General features: G+C 36.0%; 1 protein-coding gene across 1 annotated transcript in view; it reads left to right on the plus strand.

The window, feature by feature from the left end:
* VCAN (versican) overlaps positions 1 to 23690 on the plus strand; it is a 117987-nt gene that overhangs the window by 13875 nt on the left and 80422 nt on the right. The window contains exons 3-4 of the mRNA XM_053701470.1: positions 17206 to 17583; positions 18957 to 19131. Of these exons, the coding sequence (XP_053557445.1) occupies positions 17206 to 17583; positions 18957 to 19131 (553 nt within the window). The remainder of the gene's footprint in view (positions 1 to 17205; positions 17584 to 18956; positions 19132 to 23690) is intronic.

Consider the following 23690-nt stretch of genomic DNA (forward strand, 5'->3'; position numbering starts at 1 on the left):
ACCCAACATTTTTCTTTTGTGATTTAGAGAATACAATTTGTAAAGATTCCAATTTACTTCTATTATCAGATTCTATATTGAAGAGATATCTAGATATATAGCGTGCACATGTCTGGAGCACTACATGACAGGAAATAGTGCTACTATCTACATGCTCTTGCTAATGAATAACGTTGTTGCAAACTGCTGCCATATAAAGCTGCAGACACGTGCACACTCCTGAGCTTACCTTTCTGCTTTTCAACAAAAGATAAGAAAACAAAGAAAATAAGATAATAGAAGTAAATTGGAAAGTTGTTTAAAATTGTATGTTCTATCTCGATCATTAAAAAAAAAAAAAAAAATACTGTATGTCCCTTTAACATCTTGCTTGCGGCAATTATTTTTCAGCAGCCTAACTCCTTGCCTTTTTTGGAGGTCATTCAGGACTTGCTACTGGAGTAGCCACAATCTTTATGTTACCAATTTATGTTATGTTGCTTGCTGTTGTTTATGTATAATCTTTGCGGAAGTCAATTAGAGAGAGATGTGAGGAAGGTTTAGGTTTGTTAAGCCTGTCGTGCTCTTCCAGTCCGAATAAGAAAACTTAAATTACAAGAAAAGGGGACAAAATAAATAATACAAGTATGTGGCAAAAGTTATTTACTACACATTTCCAGATCTCAAAGTGTTTACTGTCCCTAAAGTTTAAACCAATCCTCTGGCCATTTACATTTATAAAATATTTAGATTTGTTCTTGTTAAAATTACAACTTATCATGTTTACAATTTGTCAGAAGTATCCAAAAATAGTTAATTACTAAAAAGGTTCAAAGAAAACAAAACAAAACAACAACAAAAACAAATTCTTAAACAACTCTCTAGAAGCAGATAGCTTATTGGCTGACAGTGACAACTCCCAAAGCACTATTGATGTTTGACACACCCTTCAAGCATGAAATATACTTTGTTTTATTTTCAAAAGGATGCACTTCATTCTATGGGGGGAAAATAAAAGAGTATGCAATACATTTAGAAAAACTAGAGATATAACACAAAATGTCATCAGGTTGCTTGTCTGGCAATGTGCTTGAGGTTGTTTGCAGAAAGCAGCATGCAATTACTCTAGACATCCCAAGTCTCCCTGAATTCCAGGGAGTCTCCCTGATTGTAATAGCGGCTCCCTGATGCCAGCAAATGGAATGCAATCTCCCTGAAACTCCAAGTACCGTGATCCAATGTGGCCCAATTCCGGAAAAGTGTTTCTTTAAGGAATGCCTTTAGTTGCGGGGACGATATAGAACTCTCAAAGCATGCATCAGTAACCAAAAAGCCCCCACTGATTCTAATAAAATTAAAACACAAATACTACCTTATTTACTGCACGTAATTAAACTTCGTATTCAAAAATATTTAAGCATTCAACAACATGCGTACGATCACTGGAAAATAGGTCTGTTGTATGTGGTTGTGCAATAAAGCTACTTTTTTAATGTAACTTTAGTGGGAAACTACTTTTAATGATAAGTCCCTATCTTATTTAGGGTTTCAATGTGTCCAATATATAACGGGGGGGGGGGGCAGTAGTGGGTGAACCCACCTCCCTGAAATAAGTTTTTGCAGGTTGGGATGTCTGAATCACTACACATCAGTTGGTCCCTGATGATAGTTGTATTATAAACTCAATGTTTGTCACGTGGTAAAAAATACACAATTTGCAATATGTTATCCCCTCACAGCTGCTCCCCTCTCTCTCTGCTACCCTTACCCCTATACTAACACACATTTTCAACCTCTCCCTCAGCACTGGTACATTTCCCTCATCAATGAAACATGCACTGGTCACACCTATCCTCAAAAAACCTTCCCTTGATCCTACCTCCCCATCCAACTACCGCCCAATTTCCCTCCTCCCTCTTGCTTCAAAGCTTCTCGAAAAACTAGTATATGCACGCCTATCCCATTTCCTTACGTTAAACTCCCTTCTTGACCCGCTGCAATCTGGATTTCGTCCCTATCACTCCACAGAGACAGCTATTGTTAAAGTCACCAATGACCTACTTACAGCTAAATCAAAAGGCCACTTCTCTCTGCTTATCCTCCTTGATCTGTCCGCAGCCTTTGACACTGTCGACCACCCTCTTTTGCTCCAAACTCTCCAATCCTTCGGTATCTGTGACACAGCCCTTTCGTGGCTCTCCTCCTACCTGTCAAACCGTACCTTTAGTGTAGCCTTCTCTGGGGCCTCCTCTGCCCCGTCATCACTTTCTGTCAGAGTACCGCAAGGCTCTGTCCTCGGCCCCCTTCTCTTCTCAATCTATACGTCATCACTAGGTTCCCTTATTAAGTCCCACGGTTTCCAATATCATTTGTATGCCGATGACACCCAAATCTACTTCTCTGCACCAGAACTATCTCCTTCCTTGCTAACCCGTATCACTAACTGTCTTTCTCACATCTCTTCCTGGATGTCCTCTCACTACCTCAAGCTAAATCTCTCCAAAACTGAACTCCTCATTTTCCCCCCTTCTTCCAAAATCTCCACCCCCAATATCTCTATAACTGTCGACAACTCCATCATTACCCCTACCCCGCATGCCCGATGTCTCGGGGTCACATTTGACTCAGATCTTTCCTTCACTCCTCACATTCAGTCCTTGGCTACAGCCTGCCGCTTCCACCTTAAAAACATCTCTAAAATTAGACACTTCCTTACACAAGACACAACTAAGATTTTAATCCACTCTCTCATTCTTTCCCGCCTTGATTACTGCAACTCTGTCTTCTCTGGTCTCCCCACCTGCCGCCTAGCTCCTTTACAATCCATAATGAATGCCTCTGCCAGACTCATCTTATTTACACGTCACTCTTCATCTGCTGCGCCTCTCTGCCATTCCCTTCACTGGCTTCCTCTTGCCTCTAGGATCAAACACAAAACTCTCACTCTTACATATAAAGCCCTCAACTGCACTGCTCCCCCCTACATCTCAGACCTTGTCTCCAGATACTCTCCCTCCCGTCCCCTTCGCTCTGCTCATGACCTCCTACTCTCCTCCTCTCTTGTCACCTCATAACACTCCCGTTTACAGGACTTCTCCAGACTGGCTCCCATCTTGTGGAACTCTCTGCCTCGCTCCACAAGACTCTCTTCTAGTTTTAAAAGCTTCAAGTGCTCCTTAAAGACTCTACTGTTCAGGGACGCATACAACCTACGCTAACCTTTCCTAATACCAGTTCCTCTCCTCCAATGCAATCCCCTGAACCCTCTTAGCATGTAAGCCTAAAAGTCCAGCTGTTTGTAGATCACCTTCTTAAGAGCTGACTACAACAGTGCAACTCTTGGCAGGGCCCTCTACCCTATAATTGTTTTGTTGTACTCCCCCTTTGTTTATAGCGCTGCGGAATCTGTTGGCGCTCTACAAATAACCGATAATAATAAATAATAATATGTTAATAGACTACAATGTTATTACATGTTAGACAGACTTATTGCTGTATAGTCCAGTCAGACATCATTTATCAATTTCTAACATGCAAAACCAATGGATAACTGCCACCACATAAAACATTCTCTTTGAAGCCAATTTCCTAGTGTTTTGAAGTCCTTTTTGCCCTATTTTGGAATCCACGGAAGGCTTCAATCCCAGAATAGCATCTTACATTATTAGCAAGTTTATGTGGTATCTTTACTAAATTTAGATACCCATTACTTGCTTTTTCACAGACAATCAAGTCCTCTACTTAATAGATGATAAAGACAGCTGTACTTTAAGCATAATGCTCTTTTGTTTTCTTTCTCAGTCCTGTCAGTTCTCTACCAAAGAAAAGTTATCTGTCTTTCACCTCAATTGTTATTTTTTCTTTTCTAAACAAAGCTTTTCTTACTGGATAACAACTTCCTCGTCCACTCAATTTGTGACAGATGTCATCAATAGAGAGGTGCCATTTCAATACTCATTTTCATCTTACTTTCTAAATTTACCCATGCATTATAGAGACATTTAACTCACATTGTAATCCCCCATAATATATTTAATTATGTAATTCTTTGTAAGGTGGTACATTTATTTATTTCGCTTACTTTTCCTTACATTTAACTCTAAGGCTTGTGAGAGGCTGGAGTGCATCTTGCAGGATTGGGAATAATGCATAACCTTGCAACATTCTACCCAGTGATTGGTTGATATATGTCTCTAATTGGTAATAGTAAAACAATGCAAATGATGCTAACAAAGCCATTTTAACATATTTATTGTGCATTTAATCTTTTGCAGTGCAGTGTGGTAATGTCTTCTATGCCTATATAAAATATTTTCAGCTCTATTTAATTCACTCATGACCCTTCTAATTGAATTACTTTTATTCAAAGAGCCTAAGTTCTATCTTTTCTACCCTTTCCAATCTATCTATCTATCTATCTATCTATCTATCTATCTATCTATCTGTCGGTCTGTCTGTCGGTCTGTAGATAGTTTACTTTAGCATAAATGGGCACTTACATGTCTTTTAATTCACACAGTAGCAGTGTAACTTGTATTTTTTGTGCTGCTTAATGTTTGTCAATTTAAGATAAATTGTCCAGTTGGAATTTCAATTAACTTGTATATCAGTGCTTTACAGACTAGTCTATGTTAAGTAATTGATCCCTCAGCACCTAATGCCTGTTTAAAATCTTCCTCCTTACTGTATGCTAAAGCTCACCCCAAGCCCACTGGTATAAACAGTGAGGCCTTTGTTCAGACACAGTTTATTACCTACACACCCAAACCCACTTATATTCCCCATTAATGTGCCGATGATAAACTGCTCACACTAGATGTGTGAAAAATTAGTTTTACTGAGCACTTTATGTGGTGTTATCAGCTAGACAACACAAGTGATTTAAGTCAGTTAATATCATTATCATATCATAAAACCTAATGGATACAGAGGTGGCGTGAACTGCAGTATACTGACAGTGAAGAACACCAGTTGTTCCTTGGGCCTGTAGGAAATGGTGAATAAAAAGACACATAGTTGTTGTAGCCCATTAGTTTTAATACACAATAGTAATAAAAGGGACGTTAAATATTAATAAATGCAAGAAACAAGGACGTCCTCAAAACAAAGATAAGCTTGAGAATAATACGTGGATGCAATTTTTAAATCTTATTAGTTGTTTAAATATTGAAAAACGAAGTGTAAAGTTTTAGTGTTTACAAAGTAAACAATACATAGTCCGCATTTACCATTGCACACAAGCGATCCTGTGCGCTTGTGTGCAACCCAACCCCCTGCCCGCACACAGCCAATCACACTGCAGGAGCTGTCAATGAAATTCTCCTCCTAAGAGGTGGAGAACAGGACAGGGAAGCAGCTCTCTAATGGCCGCTGCTTGATAAATCCTGACTGCAGGTTCGCTTGTTGAAAAATCCCTTAGTGTTTCTGAAATCTATTTAAGGCCATGTGATTATAATTTGGGAGCTCTGTGTGCCAGCTGTCCAGTATTTAACCGGACAGTCCAGTATTTTAGCAGGCTGTCAAGTAAAATCTATACAAAAATACTGGACACTTAAATGTCCAGTATTTTTAAAGTCCCATAAGTATCAGTTAAATGTAAAGGCCCTCCTATGCCTCTATGCATTACAAATATGGCACAAAATGAAGTAACTGTGCATTTTCTTTTATTGGTATTACATGTAGTCATGGGCTGTTAAATCATTGCTGTGTGTGTGCTCCTGACAGTCAATGGGGCGTGGGGGGGAATCTCTACTACATATGTGTGTTACTGGCAATCAAAGGGATAAAATGATTGCACAGTTGTGAAAAATATAAATGGTGGGATCAAGGGTGGGGCTTAATGATGACCTTTTGGGGGACATTGTGTTATCCCACCTACTAATACCAGTCATCTATATGTTGTCCAGCATTTTTATGGAGCACAGATAGAAACCCTAGTTAGATGGACAGTCTACTCCAGAATGTTTATTGTTTAAAATGATAGATGATCTCTTTATTAGCCATTCCCCAATTTTGTATAACCAACACTGTTATATTAATACACTTTTAACCTCTGTGATTACCTTGTATCTATGCCTCTGCAGACTGCCCCCTTATTTCAGTTCTTTTGACATACTTTAGACAATCAGTGCTGAGTCATAGGTAACTCCACAGGAGGGAGCACAATGTTATCTCTATGGAACACATTTACTAGCACTGTCTATCTGTGAAAAAACTGTCAAAATGCACTGAGATAAGAGGCAACCTTTAAGGGCTTAAACATTAGCATATGAGCCTTTCAACAAAGAATACCAAGAGAACAAGCACATTTGATGATAAAATACATAAACTGGAAATTTGTTTAAAGGGACAGTCTACACCAGAATTTTTATTGTTTTAAAAGATAGATAATCCCTTTATTACCCATTTCCCAGTTTTGCATAACCAACACAGTTATAATAATATACTTTTTACCTCTGTAATTATCTTGTATCTAAGCCTCTGCAAACTGCCCCTTTTTTCAGTTCTTTTGACAGACTTGCAGTCTAGCCAATCAGTGCCTGCTCCCAGATAACTTCTCGTGCACGAGCACAGTTTTATCTATATGAAATACGTGAACTAACACCCTCTAGTGGTGAAAAACTGTTAAAATGCAATCTGAAAGAGGTGGGCTTCAAGGTCTAAGAAATTAGCATATTAACCTCCTAGGTTAAGCTTTCAACTAAGAATACCAAGAGAACAAAGCAAAATTGGTGATAAAAGTAAATTGGAAAATTGTTTAAAATTACATGCTCTATCTGAATCATGAAAGTTTATTTTGGCCTAGACTGTCCCTTTAAAATTGCATGTCCTATCTGAATCATGCAAGTATAATTTTGACTTGACTGTCCCTTTAATAAGGAACATTATTGAGTATAAACAGAAGGCAGCGTCAATAGGGTATTTATTGAATTCTTTCTTTAAATGCTCTAACTTTACTCATCATTTTGTATTTTAAAATGTCTTGAACTCTTATCTTTACCTTTCATTACTCTGTGTTCAAACAAAATTTGTTGACACATCTCCTTCCCAATAGATAACCCTTTAAACGATCATCATCATTCATGTATATCAGTTACTTTAACCGTGTTGAGTTCTCAGGAGGGCTTAGTCAACTTGTTTATATTAACTTTATAGCTCATAAAAGTCTAACATATGAACATTCACAAAAGCTTTTTGTAGTAAAGACGCTGTCTTATTCTAGCCATATTAAAATATGCTTCAACCCTTTATATTTGTATCATTAAAATGTGAAGGGCTGCACCATACAAATAAAGACACATTCATATGTACCATATATAGACAATGGTGCCCACTTGTGCCAACAATTATACTAATCAGATAATTTTATGCAAAATCATTACATTTTTTGTTTTTAATTTATTTAGATTTTTGCACTAATCACTTATATTGTTTACAAAAATGGATAAAAGTTCCATAATGATATTTTAAAAACCCTTTACCATAAAGCATGTTAATCTGTGCTCTTACAGTATATTTCTTAAAGGGACACAATACCCAATTTTGTTCTTTCATGATTCAGAAAGAGCATGTAATTTTAAACAACTTTCCAATTACGTCTGTTATCTAATTTGCTTTGTTCTCATGATGTCCTTTGTTGAAAATCTAAATAGGCCCAGGAGCTGCTGGTTGGTGGCTGCACATAGATGCCTCGTGTTATTGGCTCGCCCATGTGCATTGCTATTTCTTCAGCAAAGGATACCTAAATAATGAAGCAAATTAGATAATAGACATAATTTGGAATGTTGTTTAACCCCTTAACGACCGAGGACGTGCAGGGTACGTCCTCAAAAAAAAAGCAGTTAATGCCTGAGAACGTACCCTGCACGTCCTCGGTTTGGAAAGCAGCTGGAAGCGATCCTGCTCGCTTCCAGCTGCTTTCCGGTTATTGCAGTGATGCCTCGATATGGAGGCATCCTGCAATAACTTTTTTAAGCCATCCGGTGCAGAGAGAGCCACTCTGTGGCCCTCTCTGCACCGGAGATCGGTGGCTCCCTGCGTTGGTGGGTGGGAGCCGGACCGGGAGGCGGGTGGCGGCCATCGATTATGTGCAGGGGGGGCGGGGATGAGCGGGGGCGCGCACGGACGCGCACGCGTGCACGGGGGGGGGGGGGGGCGGACGCGTGCACAGGGAGGGAGCGGGTGGGAACCGCTACACTACAGAAAATGTGTTAATAAAAAATGTTTAAATGCCTTAATATTTTTTTAAAAAAAAAAGATCAGCAAGGTGGTGGGGGTTTGTCTGTGTGGGGGGGGGAAGCTACACTACAGAAAAAAGCCAAATAAAAATAAAAAAAGCACATTTTTTTTGCAAACTGGGTACTGGCAGACAGCTGCCAGTACCCAAGATGGCCCCCAATGAGGCAGAGGGGATGGTCAGAGAGCGGTTTTGGGGGGGATCAGGGAGGTTGGGGGCTAAGGGGGGGATCCTACACCCTAGCATATGTAAATATGCTAAATTTTTTTAATTTTTTTTAAAAAAAAACCTTTTATTTTAGTACTGGCAGACTTTCTGCCAGTACTTAAGATGGCGGGGACAATTGTGGGGTGGGGGAGGGAAGGGAGCTGTTTGGGAGGGATCAGGGGGTGGGATGTGTCAGGTGGGAGGCTGATCTCTACACTAAAGCTAAAATTAACCCTGCAAGCTCCCTACAAACTCCCTAATTAACCCCTTCACTGCTAGCCATAATACACGTGTGAGGCGCAGCAGGATTTAGCGGCCTTCTAATTACCAGAAAGCAACGCCAAAGTCATATATGTCTGCTATTTCTGAACAAAGGGGATCCCAGACAAGTATTTACAACCATTTGTGCCATAATTGCACAAGCTGTTTGTAAATTATTTCAGTGAGAAACCTAAAATTGTGAAAAATTTAACTTTTTTTTCAATTTGATCGCATTTGGCGGTGAAATGGTGGCATGAAATATACCAAAATGTGCCTAGATCAATACTTGGGGTTGTCTACTATACTACACTAAAGCTAAAATTAACCCTACAAGCTCCCTAATTAACCCCTTCACTGCTGGGCATAATACACTTGTGGTGCGCAGTGGCATTTAGCGGCCTTCTAATTACCAAAAAGCAACGCCAAAGCCATATATGTCTGCTATTTCTGAACAAAGGGGATCCCAGAGAAGAATTTACAACCATTTATGCCATAATTGCACAAGTTGTTTGTAAATAATTTCAGTGAGAAACCAAAAGTTTGTGAAAAAAATTGTGAAAAAGTGAACGATTTTTTGTATTTGATCGCATTTGGCGGTGAAATGGTGGTATGAAATATACCAAAATTGTCCTAGATCAATACTTTGGGATGTCTACTAAAAAAAAATATATACATGTCAAGGGATATTCAGGGATTCCTGAAAGATATTAGTGTTCTAATGTAACTAGCGCTAATTTTGGAAAAAAGTGGTTTGGAAATAGCAAAGTGCTACTTGTATTTATGGCCCTATAGCTTGCAAAAAAAGCAAAGAACATGTAAACATTGGGTATTTCTAAACTCAGGACAAAATTTTGAAACTATTTAGCATGGGTGTTTTTTGGTGGTTGTAGATATGTAACAGATTTTGGGGGTCAAAGTTAGAAAAAGTGTGTTTTTTTCAATTTTTCCTCATATTTTATATTTTTTTTTATAGTAAATTATAAGATATGATGGAAATAATGGTATCTTTAGAAAGTCCATTTAGTGGCGAGAAAAACGGTATATAATATGTGTGGGTACAGTAAATGAGTAAGAAGAAAATTACAGCTAAACACAAACACCGCAAAAATGTAAAAATAGCCTTGGTCCCAAACGGACAGAAAATGGAAAAGTGCTGTGGTCATTAAGGGGTTAAAATTGTATTCTCTATATGAATCATGAAATATTTTTTTTTGTTTTCATGTCCCTTTAAGTGCATAATGTCTCTCATTTTATTAGTACAAAACATGCATAACCAGAGACTTATTAGAGAGAACACCTGGGTGGTCTTACCCCAAATTTTGCATCTAATGGAATAAATATATACAATAAGATAAAGAATCTTCTTTTATTTAGGGAAATTGTTTTACTTAGCTGGTCAAATACACTAATGTTGATACTGTTGTGCAGTTCACATGGTGTGTTTTCATTTTGCTGTTAAGAGACTTGGGATACTGGAAACTATCTGTTATCACCTCACTTGACAAATTGAGATATATTTGCATATATATGTGATAAACAGTCAAACAAGAAAACTACAAACACATATGCATTCTCTCTCTTTCACTTGCTCACACACATAGACACACCCATTACTAGTACACATTTTTTTCCTATCGCTCCCCCTTTGGCGTCCAAAACCAGGGGTTATTATTTACTTGCTGGATTCCAATGGGGGCACAATACGATTGGCTACATCCTGAATTGTCAGTGAAGTAAGAAATAGAGTATCCGTTATGGGTGGAGGAACAGCAACATATATGAAAACTGGAAAGGGTAATTATTAAAAAAAATGAAGCATTTACAAAGCCTTTCATGAATGAAAGTCCCCTTCTTTTATTTTCTTAATACAAATATTATAACTACAAACGTTAAAGTTTATCATCACTTCAACAATTTAATAATCGCTTACAATAACACTATTACCACACAAGTTGTTTTTTATGGAAGAAAATGCTGCTATTTTGAAACTCTATAATTGGGGTATTTTTGCAATCACAGTGGACATCCTATTAAAGGGACGGTTAAAGGGACAGTCTACACAAAAATTGTTATTGTTTACAAAGATAGATAATGCCTTTACTACCCATTCCCCAGCTTTGCACAACCCACATTGTTAGATTAATATACTTTATATTATTTAAACCTCTAAATGTCCACCTGTTTCAAAGGCTCTATATAGACAGTCTCTTAATCACATGCCTTTGTGTTTCACAACAGGAGACTGCTAGTTCATGTGGGCCCTATAGATAACATTGTGTTCACGCCCGAGAAGTTATTTAAGAGTTAGCACAACACAATACTAAATGCAAGTCAATAGATAATAAATAGTCACAGTCATGTGATCAGGGGGCTGTCAGAAGATGCTTAGATACAAGGTAATCACAGAGGTAAAAAGTATATTAATATAACTGTGTTGGTTGTGCAAAACTGGGTAATGGGTAAAAGGATTATCTATCATTTAAAGCAATACAAATTATATTGTAGATAGTCCCTTTAAGGCTATCACATTGCCAGTAAGTGCCTTTAATACGTGGGTATTTTTAGCGACTCAAGCAGCAGACAACTGTTACTTGAAATTAATTTACAAGATCACTTTTTTCAAAACACAAAAAAAAAATACAAAAATAAATAAAACAGAAAAAAAACTCCCCCCATTTAATTTTTTTTTTCTTTATCAGCTATATCTAAAAATGCTGTGATTTTCTTGCCAAAACTCTTGAAACATTAAAGGATTTTTAAGCATGTTTGAGAGGGCCGATCTTCTTTCATTTGGACGTGCAGATGGTTAAATTAGAGGGTCTAGCTTTGCTGATGAATCTTATGATAATGATACTTGACAACAATTGCTTCTTTTGTGGGGTTTTTATGTTTGAGTTTAGTTACAGAGCATTCTGTAATGACGTCATTTGACTTTTATGTTTCAAAGTCAGTTCTGAAATAAGTTTTCCTTGTGGGAAAATCTACAAATACATTTTGTAACTACCTGGTTTAAAAGTGATATAAAGAATAGTGTTATATGAAGTCAATTTAGGCAAATGCCTAAGGCTCTTTACAGTTAGGGACTTCTTGCTAGCTGTTTATATGTTTTAACTTTGCAATTGGACTCTTCTCATCTCACAGTCTGAGAGCTGAAAATATGGCTGAATTGTGTAGCTAATCACATTCTGCACCTGGCAAATTATAGCCTCCTCATATGCAAAGTTATGCTTGTTGGTGGGCTGCAGCATGTAGCCTATGGGCAGCAGGTTTAATTGGTAAATCATTTACCAGTATGTAATTATAACAGCAAAGGAAAGTTCAAACGTGCAGACAGTTACATAGCATTTGACATTTTTAAAAAGGACATTGTAGTATAAAATACTTGCTCTAATTTCTCAGCATATAATTTTTTGTAGTACTCCCACTGGAACTCTATTGGTTTAACTTCCTGAAATAGGTTATACAAATAGATAGCAGATCATTTTTGAGCAGGAAACAGTTGGTTAGTCAATTCAGCTTCAGTCATACCATCCACCAGTCACCGTCTGTCTGTGTTCATAGTTAAAACAAATCCTGAATGGAATGAAAAGAGGCGCCAATAGGGTGATAACGTAAGCACAAGAGACAATAGCAACAAGCAACGATGAGTATACTCACAAACGGAGCGGCACTGATTTGCGCCAGACACAGCAGACCGGGACCTGTTTGTCGCCCGGCAGACCAGCAATCGATCAAAACTCCAAGCGGTCACGTGGGACCCTTCAACCAATCAGGTATGAGGACACGTCCACACCTTGTTCCTCACGGCCGCTCCACCAATCCAAAGACGATCTGGATACACACCTTCCTCCCTTGGAAGCACAGTGGGATACCCGTATTCAACATTTTTAATAAACCTTTTAACTTTTACCCCTTTGGAGTCCATATCTGTGTTACCGGAATTAAGCTTTTGGGTCCTGTGGTTTTCGGACTATAATACCACCCGCCCTGCGTATCTCACTCAGTATTCATTGAATACGGGTATCCCACTGTGCTTCCAAGGGAGGAAGGTGTGTATCCAGATCGTCTTTGGATTGGTGGAGCGGCCGTGAGGAACAAGGTGTGGACGTGTCCTCATACCTGATTGGTTGAAGGGTCCAACGTGACCGCTTGGAGTTTTGATCGATTGCTGGTCTGCTGGGCGACGAACAGGTCCCGGTCTGCTGTGTCTGGCGCAAATCAGTGCCGCTCCGTTTGTGAGTATACTCATTGTTGCTATTGTCTCTTGTGCTTACGTTATCACCCTATTGGCGCCTCTTTTCATTCCATTCAGGATTTGTTTTGGCCATTGTCGTATAACTTGAGAGAGCAGCCTTTGATCTTCGCCCATCGTTTGTTTTTTAACCATTTTGGCGCCTAGCGCACCTCCAGAGTCTGACTTAACATTCTCTTTTTCTAACAATACTGTGTTCATAGTTCTAGTGTGAGTAGAGCACCTATTACTTGTACTAATGAATCATTTTTGGGTTACAATGTCCCTTTAATGCCTATTTAAAAGGACACTCAAGTCAAAATATTTTTTTTAGGATTCAGAGAGAGCATGCAGTTTTAAGACACTTTCCAATTTACTTTTATTATCAAATTTTGCACAGTGTTTTTATATTCACACTTTCTGGGGAACAAGATTATACTGAGCATCAGCACAAGCTCAAAGGGTATACATATATTAGTCTGTAATTGGCTGATGTCTGTCACATGATACAAGGAGTCAGAAAATGGGAGAAAAAATTAATTTGTCAGACTCAATGCAGTAGAATCTTGTTAATAATGCAATTCTACTGCATTGAGTGGTCCTTTAATATAAATGTCCAAAAATAATACTGAATCATTGCTCTAGTAACCACCTGCTTGAGAGAAGCAGAGAAATGAATATCACACAACTTTGCAGACCTTAAAAGAACAGTGTCCATTTTACCGGCTGGAGTTTATAAAATTGTTTACAAATAGCTCCTTTACCTTTATTTTGTCATTTTAAATAGATAGATGATTTTTCCCTTTAAACCTTCACCTATTCTAACATTTTCAATACTGTAGTAATGGCTACAGAAAAGCTATGTAAACAAGATACATCAGAAGTAAATTGGAGAGAGACCAGCCCTTTTAAAAGGGTGATTCTGCACCAGCTTGAAATACAAGGAAGCTCTTACCTGCTGCTTGTCTGAGTGTTCTGACTCTTTGGAGTTTATTTATTAACCTCCTGCTAGCAGCCGAGAATCATGTCCCCTCGATCTTTAATAAATCTAATCCTTTAACTTTATTCTGAAAGTTATGTGTGCATATGCTGTACATATATATATATATATATATATATATATATATATATATATATATATATATATATATATATAATGTATATATATATATATATATATATATACACACACATATATATGTATTTTTTATATTGAATAGACATAGCAGCTTTTTCACCCCTGGCATTATTTATACATGTGAAACACACTTGTAAATTTATTTAAGAGGCATTTCATATTAGTAAGGGAGAAAAAAAAATGAGACATTACATATATATCAACTCTGTGTAATATTTGCTTTGGAAACAATTGTGCTTTTCTGCTTAAAATTACACTTTCCCAGGGTATTAGGGAATGTGGATGTAATGTGAACATAAAATTGTGGGTTTTGTCTGTGATTGTCCCTGATTTGTCTAAGCAGTTTTCAAAGATATTATGCTATTAAGCACTGCTTTATAAAAAACATATGTTCCAATTTGAACTGTGTTCACCAACAAAGATGTGAATAGAGTCTGTGTATTATGCTCCGGCAATAACTTTTCCAGGTTGAATAGCTAGATATTTTGTATATGAGGTAGATCTGCTTGCTTGTTAAAACAGGGTTGCTTTACTAAATTCTAAATTATAGTTTAAGGTGTTATGTAGTAGAAATGGAGTAGAAATATGAAGAAGGAAAAAAAAAGAGAGAGAAGAAAGAAAGAAAAAGAAATGTGAGATAAGCTCACTTACTTAAATGAGCAGTAAACGTCTATGATATTTTTACATTGCTTTGTATTATATACATAAGAAGTTATCAGCACTTATCTTTTTTAAAGTTATTTTTCCCCAGGTATTGGTTTCCAAACTACCAATGACATTTCCATCATCAAAAGCAGATTTTTTTAAGGGAGCATCAAAGAATTTTTAGACCATTCACAAGTAGATTTTACCCACACTATTCACTTTAAAGAAGCGCGCTCATGTGCAGGATGATTAGAGAAAGGTTGTAAAAGCATAGCACACCCCTTCTTGTTGATGCAGCCAATGCCTAGCATAGCAATGCACTACTTTAGCTTGAATGGCACCAGCAATAGGGCTGTGATTGGCCAACAGCCAGTTGATGCCCCCTATAAAATCCTTCTGCTTACAAACAGACTATATAAGTGTAACTGTGGCAGTTTCAGTGACCAATATCTCGGGTTATCTTGGTTGTGTCTCATAAACAACTTACTCCGGGCATATACAGCCCAATAAATATTATTATTAAAGGGAGATAAAACCCAAAATGTTCTTTTGTGATTCAGATAGAGCAAATTTTAAAGCGTTTTCAATTTGCTTCTATTATTAAATTTGCTTCATCCTCATGGTATTCTTTGTTAAAGATATGTAGGTTGGCGTCTCAAAATAGTTCTTTCATCTAGTGCTCTTGTAAATGAATAACATTCTTGCAAAACTACTGCCATATAGAGCTACAGACATGTGCATGCCCCTGCTTTTTAACAAAAAATAGCAAAAGAACAAAAAATAATAAAAATAGAAGTAAATTAAAAAAGTTGTTTAAAATTCCATGCTCAATCTGAATCATGAACAGTTTCTTTTGGCTTTTATGTCCATTTAAATGAGCAACTTAGCAAGGTTTATTATTTATGTATCAAAGGGGTATTGTAATGTAAAAAACAATGTTCTGTTTTATATTTTAACCATATTTAATTTCTTCCATATAATTTAACATCTAGTAAAAAAATAAGCTTGCAGTTCATCACACCCAATGGTGTATTGCTGCTCCATATAAGGATATAGCCAATGAGCCAATCATGAATGGAATACATTTATATCTTCCAAACACTGGCTGTATACTGATCGAGACTCCACAGTAGAGTGCTGAGTGCACAACTTTCACTATGTGCTTTAAATAAAGGGATTTTGATTATAAATAACATGCCCTGATGATATAGAACATTTTTTTTCTAAATCAGAATGCCCCTTTAATGCAATAGAAATTGTCTTCTGCTAAGTACTTGCAGCTGGATATAGTTGAAATGCCTGATGAAAGCCTTATAACCACAAGTTGTAGCTAGAAGCGAAGCGCAAGGTTGCTTAAAGTATTTGAAAGCTATTGTTCTCTGCAAGGAATATTCTAAGCCCCAAGGGAATAGGAAATCATTATAACAAAAGAATAGGCAGACAACAATAACGATTATTGTTGTATGAACAGCTATTAAACTGTTATCCAAATTAATTGGCCAAAACATTAATATTTCAGCAATGCGTTCATGCCACAACACAGAATTATAGTAAAAAAAAATTTGTTCCGTTAATTAAAAAAACAAAACATTACAGGTGATTTATACCTTTTTTAAGTAGTTACTCACATACAGTAGCTGAGCCTTTTACATTTTAGCAGCTACTTAGGAATTTACCTTCTTCACAAATACTGTAGCTGTAAATTTAGTTTGTGTATAAAGAATGTATTTTATATATACGCTGTTGTCTAGTTTGCCTTTGTCAAAATGTTGTCTCCTGAGAGAGACCGCGAATGTCAGCCAAATTTTAGTTAAACAGATGTTCAATGTGAAGATACAGATGTTTCAGACTAAAATCAGTTTTTGTATCAAAAATAGAACAAATAAAATTATACCATCTCCTCACATTAATCTTCACAGCTCTCCCTTTGTACTCCAGATGTAGGAAAGTGTGAGCTGAAAAATAGCTAACCCATCCCTTTCATAAACGTAAGCGCTGTGAAACAGCTGAACATACTATATACAGCACCCCGCCTGACATTATTATTAATATTCCTTGTTTTCAGAACAACAGTCGTAGAAACATACAGTTACTTATTATTGATGATATTATGTTAAACAAGCAACCTTAAATTTGTAAATACTAAATGCTTCTGCATATAAAAGCCCCTGAGAAGATTTTTTATTTTATTTTTGAAATTAGAAGTAAATATTTTTTAAAAAAAATGTATTTTTTAAACGCATGAATACTGTGTTGAATAAACATACTTTTCTTTACATGCTTATGGAAGCTAATTGTGGTCCACCTATTTCATTTGTGATGGTTATGGTTATGGTTGTGACGCTATTGGCCAAAGTGCATTGACCCTGCAGTATAAACCTTGCATTTGATGCTAGTTGTATTTTTATTTTGTAGCATTTTGTTTATGTTTTAGTATTGCAAAAATGTTTTAACATGATTGTTTGATATTGTTATGGAAATATAAGATTATGCTTCTTTTCTTTTTAGTTACATTGGAAAAAAGTCCCCCAGTGAAAGGATTACTATCAGGACGGGTAACTTTGCCATGCTTTTTTTCTACTTTACCTACATTACCACCAAGCTACAACATTAATAATGAATTTTTAAGAATTAAATGGACAAAAATTGAACATAGTAAAGATGGAAAAGATCCAAAGGAAACAACTGTCTTAGTAGCCCAAAGTGGTGGTATAAAAATTGGTCAAAACTATAGAGGACGAGTATCTGTGCCTAGCCATCCTGAGGATATTGGTGATGCATCATTAACCATGGTTAAACTACGGGCCAGTGATGCGGGTGTATATCGATGTGAGGTCATGTTTGGGATTGAAGATACTCAAGACACTATTTCCTTGGACGTATCTGGTAAGAATAATTAAATAAATAGATGGGGTAGGGGAAGTGATGATAGCCAGTGATGTGTTTGGCAGATATGTATGGAGAGACATATACAGAGTCATAAAAAGAAGAGGCAATAGTTAAGGGATGCTACAATATACCCTGTCATCATTCATCTAACCTCTATAAACACTTCCTAAATGTCTTGGTTATCTCTACACTTGAATTTACAACCTTATTATTATAAGTTTGTACATACTACATCTTATCATATTTTCGGTTTGTACATACTACAACTCTTCATCAAATTATAATTTTTTACATACTACAACTCATTGTCTCATTATAGCTTTGTATATAATACAACTTATTATCTCATTATAGGTTTGTATATACTACAACTCTTCCTCCTATTATAGGGTTTTACATACTTCAACTCATTTTATTATAGGATTGTACATACTACAACTCATCTCATTATAGGTTTGTACATGCATTACTCTTTATTCTATTATAGGCTTGTACATACTACAACTCCATTATCTCATTATAGGTTTGTACATGCAATACTCTTTATTCTATTATAAGCTTGTATATACTACAACTCATTATCTCATTGTAGGTTTGTAAATGCAATACTCTTTATTCTATTATAGGCTTGTACATACTACCACTCTTACTATGATAAGGTTGTATATACTACAACTCATTATTTTATAATAGGATTGTAATATTTCAACTCATTATTTCATTATAGGTTTGTACATGCTACAACTCTTCATACTATAATAGGCTTGTACATACTATTCATCCTATTATAGGGTTCTACATACTACAACTCATTATCTTATAGGATTGTACATACTGTAACTTATTATCTCAGGTTTGTACAAACTACAACTCTTAATCTTATAATAGGTTGCTACATTTATTTCTCTCATCTTATCCATGAATGCATCTGCTCCTGTTTTCACATATGTGCCCATCTGTATCTGCATATCTGACTGTGCCTATCAATCTAAAAACATAACTATACACGTAATAATACTCCATCCATCCATACACTATTAGGCTACCATTCCCCAAACATAAATGTTAAACTCTCCTTACAGTCAAATTTATATATTTATTACTAGGATAAAGGGCTTCAGTCCTGGGTGACACCCCCCCCCCCAAAAAAATAAAAAAAAATCAACAACAAAAAAACCATTTCTGATTTATTTGTATAAGAAAGAATACTAAAACTATTATATTCCCTTTCAAGATAAAACATATAAGGATACATTAAATGATATTTAAAAAACTGGAGTACAACAATAATTTTACACTGTACACGTTTAAACAATAAAAATATCAAAAATATCAATCTCAATGTGCTTGATGAGCTATCTGTTTTACAGGGGTTGTATTTCATTATCGTGCCTCAAAGGACAAATACACCTTGGATTTTGAGGATGCCCAAAAAGTTTGCATAGATAATGGTGCCAAAATTGCTTCCCCTGGACAGCTGAGAGCGGCATATGAGGATGGATTTGAGCAGTGCGATGCTGGATGGCTGTCTGATCAATCTGTGAGGTAAACTCCTGGGGGTCATGGAAATTCCTTATACCAGTGATTTTTAACCTTTTTTTTTTTTCTGTGGCACACTTTTTTACATTAAAAAATCCTGTGGCACACCACCATCCCAAAATTTAAAAAAAATCACACATTGTAGCCTAATACAGCATATATATATACACATACACACAAACACACACATACTGTATGTATTGTGCTGTTATGCCATGCCTCCTACAAACTTCCCCTGCACTGGGAGTAAAAAACAAGCAAAGTTTAAAAAATATGTCACACTGTTGTCAGTCTGCCGTGGCACACCTGAGGATCTCTCACGGCACACTAGTGTGCCACGGCACACTGGTTGAAAAACACTGCCTTATACTAATCTATTTTTACCAACACACTGCACAAGGATTGACCTGTGTTTTTACATGTAAAAAAAATATTTGTGGATGTTTAAACTAAATCCATCCAGATGAAACAAAGAGTGAAAATCATGATGGGTGAGTCTAAATTTACTTAAAGGGACGTGAAACCCAACATTTTTCTTTCATGATTCAGATAGAGAATGCAATTTTTAACAACTTTTTAATTTACTTCTATTTTTTTAATTTCCTCCCTTCTCTTGTTATCCTTTGCTGAAATGTTTATCTAGGTAAGCTCAGGAGCAGCAAAGAACCTTGGTTCTAGCTGCTGATTGGTGGCTGCATATATATAACGATTGTGATTGGCTCACCCATGTGTTCAGTTAGAAACCAGTAGTGCTCCTTCAAGAAATGATACCAAAAGAATGAAACAAAGTAGATAATAGAAGTAAATTATAAAATTGTTTAAAATGATATTCTCTATCTGAATCATGTAAGAAAATATTTGTGTTTCATGTCCCTTTAAACATTAAAGTCAAAATAAAACTTTCATGATTCAGATTGAACATGCAATTTTAACAACTTTTTAATTTACTTCTAATATCAAATTTGCTTTGTTCTCTTGAAATCCTTTGTTGCAAGAGAGAATAACAAGATAGGCTCAGGAGTGCAATACTGACAGCTAGCTGTAGTTAGATGGCTACATATATATGCCTTTTGTTATTGGCTCCTCAGATGTGGTCTGGCAGTTCCCATTAGTGCATTGCTGAGCCTACGCTTAAACAAAGGAGGCCAATTTTGAAAATAAAAGTCAATTGGAAAGTCATTTACAAATTGCATGGCCTGTATGTTAATTTTAATGAAACAAATAAACATTAAATTGATTATGATATTAAGCGAAATAATTTGCCAAAGTCACAAACTTTGCTCTAATTTGACAATTAGGTATTCTGGACAGCACTTATTCTCAGTTTACAAATTCTATGTATATTTTTCAACTGAAATCCTATATGGAAACTGATATATCCAAAGAAATTGACAACAGATTAAATTTAGACTCGAGTTGGAGATTTGTCTCCATGTATATTTTGGATAAAATTACGCTTTATGCCTATAGTCCATATAGTTCTTTTTTTATAAAACAACAACTCTTTAGAGGAAGGCTGATTCATTTAAAACATCTGGTTTCATTTTCAAACCATTATTGATTTTTGGCCCTGCTTGGCATTTCCCCTTGGCAGTCTGGGTTTAAACAGGGTAAAACTAAGAGATTCTATGAACGATAATAATTGTCATAAACTTGTGAGGGAATCTACTTTGTTATTCTTCAGCAGTCAGTCTGTCAGTCTTGCTGTCTTTCTGTTCAGCCAGGACAATACTAATCAACTATTTAAAAACTATACATGAAGAACAAGATCAGTATAACTTCCAACACTGATCTCAACTCTAGATCAACATAACTTGTGATTTTGATTTACAATTTATTTTGATCTGGTAATGAAAATATCCAATATAGAAATTATTTTTATCTAGTATTGAAAAAGGCATCCACTGTGCTTTCCAAACTCAATTTCATCTCTGCATAAGTGAAAAACATAAAAAATAAATAAAATCCATTTTGTAACTTTTTATCACTAAATCTACTGCACATTTTTTATCATAAAATAAATCTAGGAATACACTGCCCTATAAAATCTATTTTAATGGAGATATGTCTAAAATTCTGCATAATTCATTTTCACATTTTAATAACCCCCGAAAGTACTGAACTGATTTTAATAAAAACATTTTAGGGTTTGTAGTAATTTGAGCTTTAGGTAATATCAGATCTCATTATGTTATCACTTTTCTGTTCACAGACTTGCTTCTTTATCTTATATTTGTCTAGGAAACCAAAGCTCAGTACTTAGAGAGAACAATGGAAAATTATCATTTTATTACTTAACTACCATGCCCCCCACTGAGAGTGTAATCTCTTCTGTTGGCTGTGTTTACTTAGGCTATTCAATAGAATATACTCCAGTATAGAAACTTTCAGTATAGGTTGGGATACCACAGGCTAATTCAGCTATTTCAAATGCCAAAATAGGGGTAAAGGAGCTACTTGTGAACAATTTAAAACACTTCAGCAGGTAAAATGAATCATTGGGAACAATTTAAAAGGGAGAACATTTTTGGGTGAACTGTCCCTTCAAAGGGACACTCAAGTCAAAATAAACTTTCATTATTCAGATAGATCATGCAATTTTAAACAACTTTCCAATATACTTCCATTAAAAAAATGTGCACAGTCTTTTTATATTTAAACTTTTTGAGTCACCAGCTCCTACTGAGCATGTGCAAGAATAAATGTGTATGCATTTGTGATTGGCTGATAGCTGTCACATGGTACGTGTATGCATTTGTGATTGGCTGATGGCTGTCACATGTTACAGGGGGAGTGGAAATAGACATAACTTTTAAAATTGTTAGAAAAAAAATCTACTACTCATTTGAGTTCAAACTAAGTGCTATTGCATTTTCTTGTTATCTTGCATTTGTTGATTATGTAAATCTACTGTGTTTACTGGTCCTTTAAAGGGACAGTCAAGTCAGAAGTAAACTTTCATGATTCCATTATTCAGATAAAGCATGTCATTTTAAACAACTTTCCAAATTACTTATATTATCAAATTTGCTTCATTCTCTTGGTATCATTTTTGATGAATAGGTTTAGGATCATCACTGCTGGGAGCTAGCTGAACACATCTAATGAGCCAAAGACAAGGCATATGTTTGTAGCCACCAATCATCATCTAGCTCCCAACAGTGCATTGACACTCCTAAAAATACCTAGGTATTCCATAGGGCAGGGATGGGGAACCTTGGCCCTCCAGACGCTTCAGAACTTCATTTCCCATGATGCTCAACTGGACTTCAGAGTGCCTAAGCATCATGGGTAATGTAGTTTTGAAACATCAGAAGTGAAAATGTAGCAGATTCAGGAAAAATGTGAGGAAATATTTTTTTTTACAGCCAGTGTGGTGGATTCATGGAATAAACTTCCTATTGAGGTGTTAAACAGAAAGACTGTAAAACAATTAAAAAATGCCTGAGATATGCATAAGGTTGTCCTAAGAAAACAGTAACATGTAATATGGGTAGATTTGATAGGCCTTTTGGTTCGTATCTACCGTCAAATTCTATGTTTCTTAAACAAGGACTACAAAGAGAACAAAGCATATTTGATAATAAAAGTAAAATAAAAGTTGTTTAAAATGACATGCTCTATCTGAATCATAAAATGTAATTTTGATTGTAGCAAAATTCAATTTTGAATGGAAGCATTTTTGCAATAGACATGCATTAGCATAAATGCTTCTAGTGAAAGATTTTACTGTGCACAACCATTGGGAACCATTGGCTTCTGGGAGTGGGCAAGAGAGGGCAATCCCATCCCACTAAAGTTTCTTTTTATATTTAATCCATATCTGAAAATGTATGCAGACACCCTTGTTTGGAGCATATCCAAATATGCTCTGTACATCAGAATTTAAAAAAAGTGTCTGATCAGAGTGATGGCATTGTCTTGTATTATGTTGACAACAGCTCAATTTTCATGATACTAGCTAGCACTATGCATTATTCTAGCTCACTGGAGCACAGACAAAACGGTGAATGCAACATGAGACAAGTGCATTTTCATAAGCATATAAAATAAGCAAATTATATAAATAAATGTCATATACAGTGATATATATGTTATTGAGTTTTTAAAAATCTGAGTAACCTTTGAGGACACTGTTCATTGCAGATATTCCAGCAATGTCTGACATACACACTTTGCATGCTCTTTTTAAAAAAAAGAACTAACAAAAAACTGCCTGTGCCAGGTGTTGTTCTAGAGCACACAACATTAAAGGGACAGTCAAGTCCCAAAAAACTTTCATGATTTAAATAGAGAATGTAATTTTAAACAACGTTCCAATTTACTTTTATCACCATTTTTACTTTGTTCTCTTGGTATTCTTAGTTGAAAGCTAATTCTAGGGGGTTCATATGCTAATTTCTTAGACCTTGAAGACTGCCTCTAATCTGAATGCATTTTGACTACTATAGGGCATTAGATCATGTGTTTCATATAGATAACATTGAGCTCATGCACGTGAAGTTACCCTGGAATGAAGACTGATTGGCTAAAATGCAAGTCTGTCAAAAGAACTGAAATAAGGG

The sequence above is a fragment of the Bombina bombina genome, chromosome 2, assembly GCF_027579735.1.
Source record: "Bombina bombina isolate aBomBom1 chromosome 2, aBomBom1.pri, whole genome shotgun sequence".
In the NCBI taxonomy this organism is placed as follows: Eukaryota; Metazoa; Chordata; class Amphibia; order Anura; family Bombinatoridae; genus Bombina; species Bombina bombina.